General features: G+C 43.8%; 1 protein-coding gene across 1 annotated transcript in view; it reads right to left on the bottom strand.

Moving 5' to 3' along the window:
* Positions 1-17470, bottom strand: part of ITPRID2 (ITPR interacting domain containing 2) — a 76270-nt gene that overhangs the window by 36331 nt on the left and 22469 nt on the right. The window contains exons 6-9 of the mRNA XM_088476359.1: positions 17365-17407; positions 17182-17280; positions 15346-15554; positions 13079-13773 (exon numbers count right to left, since the gene is read on the bottom strand). Of these exons, the coding sequence (XP_088332485.1) occupies positions 13079-13773; positions 15346-15554; positions 17182-17280; positions 17365-17407 (1046 nt within the window). The remainder of the gene's footprint in view (positions 1-13078; positions 13774-15345; positions 15555-17181; positions 17281-17364; positions 17408-17470) is intronic.

Here is a 17470-nt window from a genome sequence, read left to right as displayed (position 1 = left end):
AAATAAAAAAATGGAGCGCAGCTTACTAGAAGGTATGTATTGGGAGGAGAGGGGAGGAAATCATATACGGGACATTGTTAGAGAAAAAACAAGTTTTGGATTCAACATCACTAGTGTGACCACAAGGCACACATGTAGCAGCTTTTGGGTAAAACAGCATATCCAAGTAATTAATGCCAGAGAAATAATTCCCACGCTGGATGTAACTCTCAGCAGTAGACAGCTACAAGTTAACACTTCAGAGCCAACATCAGGGTCAAGAAAATGAGGGAGTAACAGAACGGGCAGCTTAATGCACCCGAAAGTCCAAAACAAAGAGGTAAAAAGGAGGTCTAAAATAAAAGGTACCATTGGGTGGAGGCTTTACCTTGCCCTTTAAACTTTCTTGACATAATTGTGTAGGCGATGCTCTAGATCACTTTTTTTTTATGCTTGTGTAAGAAAAGTATAAATAAGCATATAATCAGCGTGATCCCATCTAGGTGCAGTAAAGGCTGAGAGATACGTTTTCATGTCAAATTGCACCAAGCTACAAAATTTTAAATTCAGTGCGGATTATCCAAGGATCATACTGAAAGTGTATTTATTTTTTTGCAATTTGTTATCAATGGACTCCTCAAAAAGTCACTAAAAGCTAATTCTATCAGAGAAACCTCTATATATATATATATATATATATATATATATATATATATAAAAAAAAAAAAAAAGTTGCCCCAAGAAAGTTTAGCCAAAATGGCACGAACACAGTAGAGAGCACTAGGAGATGGTTGGGATAGGATTAGGTTAAGGGCTCCCTGGGGATGGGGGGTTAGGGTTAGGCACCCCTCCGGGAGGGTTAGATTTAGGCTGCAGGGAGGGGGGGGGGGGGGTTAGGTTTAAGCACTAGAGGGGGGGGGGGGGGATTAGGTGGTTAACTTACCTGTCGGGATCTTCACTGCTGCCAGTCTTCCGGCGTCGGGTTATGAACCGCCAGAACTCATACCAATCCCGTCACGAAGCACAGAAGATGCAATTGCTATGCTCATTAATGGTGGACATAATGTGGACAAAATCAGAAGTCAGAGAAGTTAAGCGGCAGTAGTATTTAGGCACCGTGGCTCCAGCCTTGGGATATTGGGCATCTCGTTGGTTACTGAAACCCCCACCCACCTCCGTCATGTCACTAACTAGAAGGTCTGCGCCACAAGCTCATAATATAACGTATGGCGCAGGCTTCATAACTTGCCTAACCACCTGAGTCAACTCACCGAAACGGAGAAAGCACAGAGCCATGCTGTGCCAAATAATGGACACAACACACAGGGGGGGGGGGGGGGGGGGGTTTGGGCCGGGGGAGAGAAGTGTTTATTGTCACATGTACTATACTAATAGCTCAGCCCTATGGCAGTATATAAAGCAACAAGAAGTTTGACCCTCACAATCTGGTACAAAGATATTTTCATTGCAAAATCAGAAGTTTAAAAAAAAAAATTATATATATATATTTTGTAAGCCTGCCGCAAAAGCATGATCCTTTGCAGTCTTACTCGCTCCTTGGCTGTCTAAACACACCGGGGGTTGGCGAGTGGGTGAGGCTTGCGCACAAACGATTTTACTGCCTTTCGTTCCAACTCACTTTTGCGACCCGCGTGACTGCATCAAACTCCTTGTTCACATGAGTAGTTTCTCGTGTCTTGTTCCATACAGAAAATACAGCAGAGACACACACACCTGCTAGTCTTGCATCTCATTTATAAAAGTCCATTTGCACTCTTCCAGGCCCTTTTAAAACTTAAAGCTCACACTTAACACAAGTTTAGCATTCGCAACAGATGTGACTGAAAACCAGCCCAACCTCAGCTAGAATTGTAAAACTGGCTCACTTGTTCTTTTTAGGAAGGGTGGAGTAAGTACAGATAAGAGGGGAAACCAAAATTAAACAATGCTCAATAAGAAGTGGGAGGGGGTGGGCAAGAGGGTGGCAGCAAGTGATAAGCAATTTATAACCACAAAGTTGTCATTTCCGCCTACACACTTTTTTTTTTGCAAACCAGTTTGAATAAAATGACTCACTCATATCTACGTGATACTGCTGCATAACTCAGCTGATGAACTCACTCAGTACTGCTGCAAGTATTGAGGTTTCAGGAAGGCTGCAGCTATTTTATATTAGATCAGACTATTAAACTGAACCCTTCCCAGTATTGGGAACTAGAGTCTTCCGGGAAGTTCGGGTGAAACTGTATAACCATCGTATATGCGAGGCGCACTAGAGTTAAACTAGCAATAGGGGTTCTAGAGACAAAAGCATACAAGGTCTATGCTGTTTGTATGACGTACATGCAAGGCCGCAGTTAAAATTAGAAGTTGCTTTTGTTTCCGAAACAAAAAGTCCAGGCACCCATTTTATTTCAACACCAATGTTAAAATCAGTCAGGATGAAGAAATTTTTAAAAATCAAAATGCTTTTCTTAGAGCATAGTGCACTCAGGTATTGAACCTCGGTCAGTTCATAGCAAAAAATAATTATTATCTTTCACATTTCATAAATGTCAACAATGCAGATTAAAAATCAGAAAGCCAATCTTCTTCCCTTTTGCCAATGAATAAAGGCCCCTATACACGGTGCGATATACAGTAGCAGCCGATCCGACGGAATGGTACGATTTCACTGCTATATCGTACCGCGTGCGCGCATGATATCGGCCAGAGCCCATTCCCGTTGGGTTGGACGCCGCACCTCCAGATCTTACTGTATGTTCACTTACTCTAGGGATGCGATGTGCAATCCCATTCATCGCTATGCGGGTGGGGGAGGGGGGTGCCGACATATTGGGCGGGCGGCCACCTGATCGCTCAGTGTGACCCGGATCGCAAGCCGCATCGCAAGGTACATATCACACAGAGTATGGGGGCCTCAAGTCCGGATGGGTTATGTGGATTATGAGTTATGAGATATCTTGGAGATGGGACCCAAATCTAAACACAGAATGCATTTAGGTTTCATATACACCTTATACACACACAAGCTATTTTATACAATATTTTTAATAATTTTTGTGGCTCAAAGTTTGTGTACATACATGAAATTCATTTAGGTTTCATATACACAGAGCCTGAGGGTAATTTTACACAATATTTTTAATAATGTTGTGCCTTAAAACAAACACATACAACATATAGGAGATATATATATGTATTTAAAAGTAAGAGTTATGGTAGACTTCCCAGTGATAACTTTTTCTCTGAGATCCATAGGATCCACAGTGATACCATGGGGGTAATGTGGTTTGAGTGATCCAGGCACCAAACAGTTAAAGCTTTCAGCTCTCAGGATGCCTCTGGTCCTCCTCCACATATACACCGCCCCTGGCCACAGGCATTCAGTTTTGAGTCAGGGTGGGAAAACTTATTCTCAGATTCAATTTCAAAGACTTTTCGTGTAATGGGCGAAAAGTGTCGCCTATGAATAGCAGGCGGCAAAAAAGTGCAGAATTGCGGTTTTGGGGCGCAAACTATGGGAAACCCCCCTGCACCCTTGGAACAGTCCCCCAAAGATAAACGGTCCAAAATTTTTTCTTTTTAAAAGACTACTGTAGAATACCCACAAAAAAGTACTTTCATTTTGGGGGTGAAAAAAGTGAAAAGTTGGGGACAAACAAACTAGCGAAATAGACTTCTGGGGGTCCCCAAGTATGGGGCAGGTGCTTGTGGCAGGTAGATTTTTTTAAGTCATTTAAAACTTCACTTTAGCAACTTAAAAATATGCTAGCACCCATTTTCATGTACCCCAAGTTTGCTGGGAGTAGTTATTTTCTCAAAAAAAAATATTGCTTTGAGCTGTTCTTCACCACTTGTGTTAATGCGCTAATTGGCACAACTTAAGTACCCTAAATACCTCCATTAGGGCTAATCGTGATCCCCAATGTTAGTGCATCTTTGGGGGGGTTCAGGCCGATTTCCCCATTTCTGACAGCACTTTCCGCCTGTTCCGACACAGGGGCTTGCAGTTTTCGTGTCCGTTGGAATTGAATAGGACGAATAGCGGGGGCACGCCCAATAAGTTTCCGTGTCCAAAACACGCGATGTAGGCGGAAACTAGATTCAGCTGTCGTCGGCGAAATTATTGCAGCTAATTGAATACGGGCCTAGGTGTTTCAGATGATCATCCACAGTAGGAGGGATTTCCCACAGAGTACATTCAGAAGCTGGGAAAGGATACACATATATGCTAATCTTTTAGTAATAAAAAAAAACGTTTATCTGGGTTACCCCATGCAACTTCCATAAGTTCAGTGTGCTGCTCGGATCTAGGAAACTCAGCTTTTACCACCTTCTGGTGTTTAAACACTGGAGCCTTCTTAGTAGGAGCTGGTTCATCACCCTGCATATCTAGGATTGATTTGAGCACCCTCACCAAAGACGGAACAGCAACTGTAAAAGGATGGTCGTCCTTTGCAGAGTTAGACCCCTGAAGAACACTGCACATTATCAGATTCCTCAAATGATGCGTCTGAATCCATATGCTGAACAGAACGATAAAAAGATAACTTCCGTTTAGGTGTCTTTTTAGTGACTAACAGGCTGCTCGAAACAGCTGACTGACTTGGGTGGGCATAAGCATCCATCCAGGAAGGATGCATAGGAGGTGCAAACATGGCATGCTGTGGATATTCCATACAAGAAGGCAGCGTGGGAGTAGCCATATGATCCACAAACTGCTTCATTACCCAAGACAAGGAGGACACCCAAGATGGCTTCTGTACAGGGACTGATATACTGGACTGGTGAGGTGGCTCTTTATAAACAGACAGCACACAAACCATTCTTTACAAAGTCCTGAGAGGACAAGCCCGCCAAACAGGATTAACATGAAACCAGCACAGGGGCCTACCCCTCCTGAATCCCTTTACCTTTTAACATATCAATTATCCCCGGCGTCAAGACGATAAGGCCCTGGTGGTCTAGTGAGGATGCGGACGCTCCGGGCTCTCATTGGAGCGGTTTCCGGTGCAGCTCCTTCATCGGTAGCAAGGACTGAAACGCTTGATTCCCCATAAGCGAGGAATCGTCTTACCTGACATCTGTGTGTCCGGTTGCAGTCCGGGCCCCAGCATCACCGCTAGCAAGCTCTGACATGAGTCGCCGAAATCACCAGAGATGTTACTGGTGTTTCGACCCAGCGGAGCTAGATGGAGTAGCAGTGCATGAGTCTTAATTCAGATGCTCAGCACTGCTAACGCAAAAACATAGAATATAAAACAACATCTTAGGACTGCGTGAGCAGTTCCCTGTTACAACAGTACGTCTGAAATTTGCCACATCAAACGAACAACTGAATGACTGTGACCAGGGTATATGTGGAGGAGGACCAGTGGCATCCTGGGAGCTGAAAGCTTTAACTGTTTGGTGCCTGGACGCCTATGAAATCTGAAGAAATAAACCATCATATCTTATCCCTGGTGGTCCATTGGGGGAGGCTGAAGCAGCAGTCCTTAAGAATAGTCCCCACTGGCAACTGCACTTGGTAAGCTGCCAAAAGAACTTAACATGGTGCCCCTTCAGTTTGAATTAACTTCGCAGGTACAGTGCAAGCTTGGAGCCCCAGCATGCTGATCACCATCCTGGAATCCTGCGGGCACCAGGAGCAGCACGCAGGGGGACTGCTATCTCAGCATCTGCCCATTCTGTCACTGGAGCCCAGCGGTGGTAGCCAGGACCAGTAGCATAACCCTGGAGGAGGTTTTCCAACTAGACTTCTAGGTGGCAGGAAGAGTAAAAGGGTTGTCCCTCTTTTCCCTGCCAGCTTGGGGACAGAGGGGAGATGCACACCCCATGTCACTGAATACACAGTGTGAAATCACTCCAGGTGGACGCAAGTGCACAATACATGCATTCACATTATGAATGGCCAGTTAACCATCAGTAGTGCCATCTGTGCTTAGCATTCATGGGATGACACCATCAGTGGGAAACCACCGATGAGCATTCCTGTTTTTCCTGGGTGGTGGATCTTAGTAGAGTGTCAGGGGGCAGGCCTAAGCTCCTGCCAGTAGACTTCCCTAATTCACATAGACTAATTGAAAAGGGGCAGGGGCTGGCTAATCCTCTGCTGTATTTTATGCTTGAACTGAATAAAATAGGAAGCTTTGAATGCCCAGTTTGGGGTATTTCAACTGAACTTCCAAAAGACATCTGTATAGTGTTATAATCCTGGTTCCCTCCACTGGGAATTGTCCTTGTCGGGAATTGTCCTTGTCAGAACATTTTATTGGAGATAAACATATATCTACTTCAAGTCTCTCTAGTTTTCATATGAATCGAGACTCCAGCGCGAAGTTGTATGGCAAATACCTGGCCTATCCGATGGTGCACAGATGTTTGGATGGAATGGTAGTAGCAGTTTTGTTCCTCACACCAAGCCACAAGCTTGAAAAAAAAGGTACACTTTTATACAACAAACTAGTTTGAACAAGTTTCCAATTTTTAATTTTATAAAGTGTAATTAGGATGCAAAATGTACCTGTGGCCCGGCCATGATAGGCTCAGTGATCACAGATACCTTACTTCCTGGTAGAGATCCCATGACACCATGTTAAGCCTGCACACAAGCCCTTACTATTGCTTTGAAAGCCCTCTAGAGGGTGCCAATAATAATTTGCTGTTGGGCAAAACATTTTGTGGGACAGAAATGAGAACAGTCCATAAAAGCAGCAGCAACAGAAAATAAAAAAAACAAAAGAACAAAAACTGTACGCAGAAGAAGTGATCACACGGGAATAATGCAGAGTGTGCCAGGCCAAACACAGGGGGACCAACAGCATAAAAGGGGGTGAAAAAGAAACACAAAATAAACAAATATTTAACCCAACTCTGTGCTGACCTGCCTTCAGCACTTAAATAAAAATGGAGGGGGTGGGGGGGGGGGGACGGGGAAGAGAGCTTTTATAGCGCTAACAATTAGCTCATTAAGCGGAATATATACTAAGTCTAGGTGAGAGATAAAGTGGATGGAGATAAAGGACCAACCAATTAGCCCCTGTAATTTTTCTAACAGCCTGTAACTTGACAGTTAGGGGGGAATGTACCAACCAATCAGCTCCCAACAGTGGAGATTAGATTAAGACAAGTCTTTTAAAAGAATCTTTGATAAAAAGGGACATTGAGTAAGAGGATGACACTGCAAGGCAGAACTTTCAGTGTCATCACTTTCTACCTTGGACTTATTGGCAATGTACTGCTCACTGCTTCTAAACAACTGATAGCGGCGTTAAACATTAGCCCATAGTGTGGTCTATAGCACTGCACTTAGCAGGCACCCTGAGTGAACAGAATACAGCAAGAGATACAGGGGGTCTATTTACTAAGAAGTGTTAGGAAAAGTGATAAGAAAGTGATAACCAGCCAATCAGCTCCCAACTGTCATCTCACAGGCTGTGTTTGAAAAATGACAGTTGGGAGCTGATTGGCTGGCACCTTATCACTTTTCACTCTGTCTCCTAACACTGCTTAGTAAATAGAACCCACAAAGTGAAACACTCCTATAATGATCTTTTGGAATTCATATTTAGGTCATACAGATGCGTCTTATTTGCCGCGATGGCGTTACACAGCCCTTCTAGTCGCGCCTAGTCCCGTGCAAGTTTACTCACGATGAGCGTCTTTTTATGCAAATGCGCCCTAATCACAGTGCGATGCGGATAAGGTGCACAGGCAGAGATTGCTGAGTAAAACGATATGAGGTGTGTGTGAGACTGTAGCTGTATCTGTATAGGAAATGCTATGTTACAGTGACAACAGCCGTCTTCCACACCGCGTTCCGTAGTGATGATTTTACAGTCTCGGCCGCACACAGAACATATACATGCCGCAAATCATTTTACTCAGCAGCAAAATCTGCTTGTGCGTCTTACTCGCATCGTTAATAAGATTACGGCGAAGAGACGCTCAGCGCCGGCCGTGTTGCACGGGAGCAGGCGGCTTTCATGTGCCCTGCGTAACGAGACTCATAGCACAGGGAGGATAGACTAGGGAGGACATATCTGTACTTCCACCCACAGAAGGCTGCCCCGCGGTCTGTGCGGTCTCAGGTGAACACAGGGCAATATACTAGCAGCTGGTATTAGAAATCCTCATTGCATTGTGACAGTTGTTGTAAATGTGCAAAGAGGGGGAGGATATAAAACCACTTTATTATAGAATTCTATTCAGCTAGGATATGCTAAGCAGTGTTTTAGTTGCTGTGTTTTGTTTTAGTGTTTACAGTGGGGAAAACATGAGGTTTCAAGTAAATATTTGAACTTCAGCTTCCTTAGATTACTTGTTCTCAAACATCACTTATCAGGGGCTAACCACTGGGCTCTCAATAGGGGGACATGCTATGCCACTAACCACTGGGCTCTCAATAGGGGGACATGCTATGCCACTAACCACTGGGCTCTCAATAGGGGGACATGCTATGCCACTAACCACTGGGCTCTCAATAGGGGGACATGCTATGCCACTAACCACTGGGCTCTCAATAGGGGACAAGCTATGCCACTAACCACTGGGCTCTCAATAGGGGGACAAGCTATGCCACTAACCACTGGGCTCTCAATAGGGGGACAAGCTATGCCACTAACCACTGGGCTCTCAATAGGGGGACAAGCTATGCCACTAACCACTGGGCTCTCAATAGGGGACAAGCTATGCCACTAACCACTGGGCTCTCAATAGGGGGACAAGCTATGCCACTAACCACTGGGCTCTCAATAGGGACACAAGCTATGCCACTAACCACTGGGCTCTCAATAGGGACAAGCTATGCCACTAACCACTGGGCTCTCAATAGGGGACAAGCTATGCCACTAACCACTGGGCTCTCAATAGGGGACAAGCTATGCCACTAACCACTGGGCTCTCAATAGGGGGACAAGCTATGCCACTAACCACTGGGCTCTCAATAGGGGGACAAGCTATGCCACTAACCACTGGGCTCTCAATAGGGGACAAGCTATGCCACTAACCACTGGGCTCTCAATAGGGGACAAGCTATGCCACTAACCACTGGGCTTTCAAATAGGGGGACATGCTATGCTACTAACCACTGGGCTCTCAATAGGGGACAAGCTATGCCACTAACCACTGGGCTCTCAATAGGGGGACAAGCTATGCCACTAACCACTGGGCTCTCAATAGGGACAAGCTATGCCACTAACCACTGGGCTCTCAATAGGGGACAAGCTATGCCACTAACCACTGGGCTCTCAATAGGGGACAAGCTATGCCACTAACCAATGGGCTTTCAATAGGGGGCGAACTATGCCACTAACCACTGGGCTCTCAATAGGGGACGAACTATGCCACTAACCACTGGGCTCTCAATAGGGGGACATGCTATGCTACCAACCACTGGGCTCTCAATAGGGACAAGCTATGCCACTAACCACTGGGCTCTCAATAGGGGACAAGCTATGCCACTAACCACTGGGCTCTCAATAGGGGACAAGCTATGCCACTAACCACTGGGCTCTCAATAGGGGACAAGCTATGCCACTAACCACTGGGCTCTCAATAGGGGACAAGCTATGCCACTAACCACTGGGCTCTCAATAGGGGGAGAACTATGCCACTAACCACTTGGGCAAATGCAGGGTGTTATTACATGTACTTGGCACAGACTCGGACTTCCCATACAAAAATCATTTGTTATACTGCCATTAGCACCACAGAAGTAGGTGTCCTCACTGCTTTCAGGCAGCTTGATTTTTAGAATTTATCCAGGAGGGAATCGGTATTGAATACCGGCGGCTGAATAGCAGTCTTATCAAATACCGACAGCGGTACCCCGACAGACCCAATTCCCGACTGGGGCTTGTTTGTAACCTAAACCTCCCCTCCTCCCCTAACCCATCTCTTAGTGGTGCCTAACTATAACCTCCCCCACTAGTGCCTAACACTAACCTACCCCCATTGGTGCCTAAACCTAACCCTCCCGGGGGGTGCCTGTACCAAACCCCCCCCCTCTTATGGTGCATAACCCTAACCCAACTTTCCCTACCCCAACTCTCCCGGGGTGGTGCGTAACCCTAAGTCCCCCTGGGAGTCCCTAAACCTAGATGCTAAGACACCCGACTTACCTTCGTTTAGAATGCCGGGTGTCGGTATTTTGTAGTGGGGTTAAATGATAGGAGTCGGGATTTCGACGCCTATCTTTAGTCCCATGTCGGGCTGTCCGTGTCGGGATATCGCCCGTCGGTATCCTGACTACATCCCATCCAGGAGACATATGTAGGATTCCTATATTAATACACAATCTATAAACACAACATGCGGAGTTTAAGTATAAAGCTGGGTACACGTTAGACAATGAGTACCCAGCACGATCTTGTGAGCAACGAGACCTTGCATCGGCAAGTGTGTATGGCGGCAGCGACGGCAGGGGGGCCATGCTGCACTTGGCATGGCTAGCTACATCCTCAGATCTCTCTGCACGTACTAAAGATGAGGACGAGATGGACAACCCACGGGAGCGTGCATCGGCATCGTGCGCACACACTGGACGATATGAATGATTTGCCGATGCATCCGAATTGGCCAAATCGCTCAAGATATCGTCTGGTGGTGTGAGGGCCTTAAGAATGGACTTTGAAGAGGAAAGCTGAAACCAGCTCTATCAGGCCAAGTGGAGAGCTTGTGGTTAAATAAGGAAATGCCTTGCTACAAGGGAATCCAAGATTACAGCCCTAGGATGCAAACTCATGTACTCAAGTTAAATGTTGTTAAGTTAGATATCCCCAAAACACAAAAATAAAATACATACATAGATACATACATCCATCAGCCAGCGCATCCATTAGTGAAAGCAGATATTTATCCAAGCAAAAGTCCGTTGCGTCCAATAGTAAAGTGCATTTTGAATTAAGTGCAGGGAGTGCATAAGGGGATACAAGGTACAGCAATATAGCCGCATAGCTCACAATATCATTGTAAACAGATACCCATCATAATAAAATGCCAAATGCTATCCCGGGTACAGCCAGCTCAGGGCTGCATTTGGGGAGATCATTTGGCACGTTATCACTATGAAGAGCCCCCCCAAGTCTGCTAAGAATCTATTTTACTGGACAGAAGCACAGAACTAATCATGCAGAAATGGAGAGATCCTTTAAATTTGACCCCCAGGCAGGTATTTCATCACATTACTAAACTGCAGAAAGGATAAGGTCAATGTACCCCATCCATTGATACTTTTATGGTCATCCCCATGTTACAGATGAACAGGCAGAGAACGTTCAATACGTCACAATGCAGGTGAATCCAAACATCTCAACAGTGGGTGCAATATTCCATATGAGGACGTTTTCCCAATGAATACAGAGACCACAGCTGAACTACTGTATAAAAGGAGTTTATACATATATCATTATTAATCATTTGTTTATTATATACATAGACACTCATTTTAGGACATGACTACACACTGGAAGATATAATAAACTACCCATCTGAATATCTTTCTGCTATCTGACCAGTGAAACACTGCGATATCTGAGCAGAAGAGACCACCAACACTGGCCGTCTCATCTACTGAGCAAGACAGATCTGTATTCGGTGAGCACCAGTCAGCTGCCTTGAGTTCAGAGAAGACCTGGACAGCATGACAATGAGCTAGTTACAAGCAAGCCATGGATCCCACACACAGCTCAAATGAGTCAAACTGGTGCTGGTGTAGACACAGGCAACTTTTAAATGAGAGCCAATGCGTCACAGCCTTTGGTTCCGACAGGAACGCAAAGTAGGGCACTTAGATGTTCGCAGTTCTGTAGGGTGTTACATAAAAAGCAAAAATGCAGTTTTAAAAATTCCACATACTGAAATTACCAAAAATATCAAACTCTGGAAGTATTTAGACAGATGAGACTTAAGGTGCATATCCACTACACGATATAAATGGACAATTGAATGGTAATGACAGTTGTGCAGTGAAAATGCCGGCAACGACCAGCGATGTTGTCAGCATCTGACGATATTGTCAGGTTGTGAACGAGGAAGGGTGCCTGCACTGAACGACATATTGTGGGCACATTATCCACTGCACTATACACTATAATTAGTGTTCATTCTAGGTCCGGCAGCAGGCAGGGCGCCGGACCAGTAGCACGGGCACATCTGCGCGTGCCCAATAAGGGGGCATGGCCAATGAAAAGGTGACATGTCTTTATGACGCATCCCCTTTTCATAACTTTTGGGGGCGTGCCCGGCACTTACTGACAGTCCCCAAGCACCGCGGTCACTGTGAATGTATGCGCCTGGCGTCCATTCACCGGCAATGACCACTACTCTGCCGGTTTCCACACCTGCGGGACACTCCAGCCCGCGGGTGGAGGACAGAACCTGCAGGTTGTTTCAGTGTGGCGCCGCGCCGAAGGGCAGGGAAACTGTAGTATAATGAACGATTGAATGATTACATTATCGTTCAAGCTTTCCTTCATCGTGTAGTGGATATGCACCTTTACAATCCATTTGGAAATTCTGCCCACTATTATTTCAACCACCACTAGTTAAAATACTTGAACATATGCCTTCCTGGTCTCCGATAACAGAAGGAGGTGCCTTTACATATGCGACCTACCAGTTCATAGTACTAATCAAACTTGAAAACAAACAATGTACATACGGGAGCTTTTACATAAGGGTCACTAGAGATACATACATACACACTGTACTACAAGGATCGCTTCGAGGACAGCATATTTGTGCCATTGCACACAGCATCCTACCTTATACTAGAGACCACAAGAAATGTGAACATTCAAAACTGGATCCAGCCAAATTGCAAGAAAAGAATATACAAAAAGAACAGTTAGGAATTTAGTTCAGTCCATCCAACATCTTCGTGCAAATTAATTCCCCCAGATTTGAAGTATGTGAAGAAGGTTCTGCATGGTGACTACTAGGAACAAGTTTATGGCTTAAAACAAAAAGTACATGTAACTTTAATTGCTTGTCATTTAATACCAAAATAAAAAAATAAAAAAATCCACACTACCTAAATAACAATGTTCATCCTACAAAAAGAAACAAAAAAACAATTCATATGGCTCCAACTTACCTCCTCCAGTTCAAATGAGTCCTTAGGTTCCATCATGAGGCTCCGAATAGAAGGGTTTGTTGCAAATAATTCCTTGTCTGGCGTGGATGTAGGTGGATTGGTGTCTGATCGGTAGTGGTCACATTCCTGATCAGTAGATACACTCACATCTCTACCAGTAGGGGACTCCGCAATAAGTGATGAACCACAGTCTAGGTTCAGTGAGGTGTCTTCCTCTTTTATGGTGCGGTGTTCAGCTAAAGTGTCATAATCCACTCCATTTTCTTTTGGAAGGGCAGAAATATCGAGGCTATTTAAGTCGGAGACCATAGAATTAGAAGCCTCCTCTTTAACTGTAGCAAGGGGTGGAGAAGTCTTTTTGAACGGTTTCTGTATTTTCTGCTCATTTTTGTTGGCTTCATCCTCCTTAGAATTGAGAGATGGTCCCTTGTCATTAGGAGACTGGGCAGCGGGATTGGTTTCCCCAGATGTCCGCGGCCCACACAAATTGAGCTTGGATAAGGTCTCCATCAGACGGGCTGCAGTCTGGCTAGAGGATCTGGTAAGAGGTGCTGGTTTGGTGGGCTCAACAGTAGCAGAAGTGGTGAGAGATTTAGAGCTGCCTATTCGTTGGAGTGGAGTTCCAGAAACTTGAGAGTACAGTGAAGAAAATGCATTTGCCACATCAGTGAGAACTTTGATCTGACGGAAACGACCTATTGAAAAAAAAGGGATAACGCAAATATTAGTAGAAACTAAAAAATCAATTCAGAGTATCCAGGAAAAAAAAAAACAAAAAAAAAAAAACAAAACAGCCCACCCCAAAAACTAAAAGAAAATCTCATGTTGAAAAAGGTCTTAATTTGTAGACTCTTAACTGCCTTTGTTATAATTATGATCACATAACTAACTGAAAACATAACTAACAAGGGCTTCTTCCAACAATTTGCAACCTAGTCATTTGAAAAAGCTGCTAAGTTATAAATATTAACAAAAACAGAGAATACAAAATTTTAAAACTACTACTGTGTGACGGTCGAACACATTATAATGGTCCGCTAATTCCACAAATTGGGAGGTTTTCACTATTGAACGTAAAAATGCACGTTTGAGTTTTGCGGACATTACACTGCCGTTTTCTGAAGTGTAATGGTGTATTTCCTTCTTCTTAACAGCTAAGGCCACAACAATAAAAAGTATGCCATGACGGCCAGACTAAAGACCCCCCACCCCAAACACGGTACGATATGCACCTAGCGATGCGACGGCCGATATATCAGTCTTCACACGGAGCGATCTGGTGCCAGACTGCCCAATAGGTCGCCAACCCCCTCCCCCCCCATAGCGCTGCATGGGACCGTTCGTTGATCATCCAGATCAATTGAACAAGCAAAGATCTGGAGGAGCGACGGACCACCCCACGGGGGCTCGCACTGGCCGATATACCCACACACTGAATGACATATCGGTGATATCGTTCTGATCCGTCGGATCGGCTGCTATATCGCTCCATGTGTGGGGTCCTTAACTCATTTATAGGTTAGATTTGATATATGTACTTGTGTATAGTGGTGCATTTATACACTAAGAATTAAAGCATATATTTAATCATTAAGTGTTTGATCCACTTTTAGTCCAACCCCACAGAGTTATGGGTGATTATATTAGTAATGGGATGACAGTACCCAGCTTCAAATTACAAAAGTAGCAATTTGCTCTGTTTGCCCAATTGGAATTGACAAATTGGACAATTAAATATGCAAAACCATTTTAAATTACTAGAACTTAAGAATTTTTTTTTTTTTAATTTGAAAACGTATAATACAGTATTTATGAATAGATGGCAGCACAGATAGGCAAAGGCAACATGTGGACATTCCAGACAATGCATTAGAAATGTCTTCTAAACACTCAGTTGCTAGAATAATGTTCAGAAACCATGGTAGAGTGAATGGCTTCGCGTAAACAAGGAAAGAGCATTTAATTCAGTTAAAAAGGACTGAATTTTGGCAGAGTGGCCTCCGAAGAATTTAACTATACCCAACCAAAATGCCATCAATGCCAAGAGGGAATTTTAAACTACAAAGCTCTATTCAGTAAGCTGACACAATTGTGCACGCATAAAGCACTTGTAGGCTTATTTGGCATTTATATGGAGTTGTAGCTATACAACCCAAGACTTTTAAAGCAACAATACTGAAAGATATAAAACATGAAACACAGCCAAAAAGCCTAAAACAGAAGCCACTTTAAAAACCCTTTATAAATAGTTGTCTCGGGACACTTACTTGTTAAGGCATAGTTTGGATTCTCCACTTCCAAACGCTGCATTTGTGCATTTAAAAATACTTTGATATCAATCCCATTAGCGAATGAAGAACCGTTGAAAAACCTTGATGGTATTTTGGAAGCAATGTCTGGCTCATCTCTGCCAAATCCGAGATTGTAAAGGATTTCCTCGGGATCTTCTTCATAAAGATCTAGCAATTCTGAAACACTAAAAGGGAAAAAAATAAACAAAATATCAAAACACATACAGTGTGTGGTATTGTAATAAATGTTCAACAGTTTGTAATCTTATAATTTCAGTACATAACCTAGATAAGTATTTGGCTTTAATGGATCTTAGGTGGAAACCGAACCATGACAGGAGACCAGCTGATACATTTCACCTAATCCAGAGGCTCCCAAACCCAGCCATTACAGTCCAGGTTTTAAGAATATCCAAGCTTGAATCCAGACTATTATATCAAATTGTCAGAGGTACTATCTCAACTGTGCTCAAACATGGCTTTCCTTAAATGGTGGACTGTAATGTTGGAGTTTGGGAGCCTCTGACCTAACCAATATATATTGGGCAAGACCACCACACTAGCATTGTAATTTATTTATATAGTACCACCACTTATACAAGGCTGTATAGAGAACATTTACCCCAATGGAGCTTACAGTCTAAATTCTTTAACATGCAAGCAGAGAGTACGGTATGTTTTAGTCAGCAGCAAAATAAACATACAATTATGTTTTTGGAGGGTGAGGTATAGCTCACTGTGGGGAATATGTACCAAGCCTTGGAGGGACTTCCAACCACCAATCAGCTGCTGTAACTCTACAGGCTATGTTTGAAAAATGACATTTAGGAGCAGATTGGTTGGTACTCTCTCTCTCCAGGGCTAAGCTTCAACCAATGTATTGACCAACATTTTACTTTCACTGGGGTAGATGTACTAAGACAATTATCAGGACAGCCCCAGAACACTATACAGCTCTCCTTTTAGGGGAGTAAGGGACAGTCTAGTCACAGCACTGTGTCACAGATGTATTTTATCTGGTTATAACCAAGATTGTTTCTATACCGTCCACTAGTGCCAGAGATATTCCTCTTTTTCTCTTGTGTAGTTGTTAGCATTACTGCCGCACAGCACTGAGGTCCTGGGTTCGATTCCCACCAAGTCCCAATCTTGGTGGGAGTTTATATAGTCACCCCATTTTTGGGTGGGTTTCCTTCCATAATCCAAAAACATACTGGGAGGTTAAGTGGATTCTGACAAACACTAACTGTGTGTGCGCACATGTTGTAGGGAATATAGCGTGTAAGCTCCAAGGAGGCAGGGATGGATGTTCCTGGCCAAATATTCTCTGTAAATCGCTGCGGAAAGTGTGCGCACTATATACGTAACTGTAAATAATGAAGGTCACTAAGATACACGAGGAATGAATGGCATCATCGCAAGAGAGGAAGACAGCCCATTCAGGGGAAAAAAAAAAAAAAAAGTTTACATAACATCACAATCAAAACAGCCATTGTGTGGGAGAGGTTATTTTTAACTACCAACATTTTTTTTTTATGGGAGAAACTTTCCAGAACAGAAGACTCCACTGCTACAAATTAAGCATCAGAATAAAAATGTACAATTGTCAACACCGGAAATGCTTTTACTAGCTCTGAACAAAAAAAATTAAGCAGCTGCATTTTTAGACACAAGATAGAAAATCAAACCTAAATATGGTTTCCTTACTGCGTTTCATAGAAAAAAAAAATTAATCCATATGACAATGGAGGGAATATTTCTTCGCCTTTTACAATAAATCAAGGGCTTAAAAGCAGAAAGCAGCAGCCTTACCTGGACACCGTTGTGCTGCTTTTCCCAGATCCGGTAGAGTTCATACTTCTCCCTTTCTGGTGAAACTGGAGTCTTCGGTCTTTTGCCAACATGACATTGCTTTAAAGCAGAAATATGCAAGTGTGAAGGAAAAAAAACAATTATATCATTTTGCAGAGCGAGGAGGATAAAAGCGTTACTTACAAAGGGGGCTCCAACGGCAAGTTCCTTTGATGGAGATGATTCGCTAGAGACAATGAGAGAAGAGAAAAGAAATTAGTCACACTCCACCGTTTCTATAGATACATGC

The sequence above is a fragment of the Taudactylus pleione genome, unplaced genomic scaffold, assembly GCF_031769625.1.
Source record: "Taudactylus pleione unplaced genomic scaffold, aTauple2 ptg000188l, whole genome shotgun sequence".
Lineage (NCBI taxonomy): Eukaryota > Metazoa > Chordata > Amphibia > Anura > Myobatrachidae > Taudactylus > Taudactylus pleione.
Note: the sequence above shows the minus strand (reverse complement) of the source record. Positions and strands in the feature narration are given on the sequence as shown.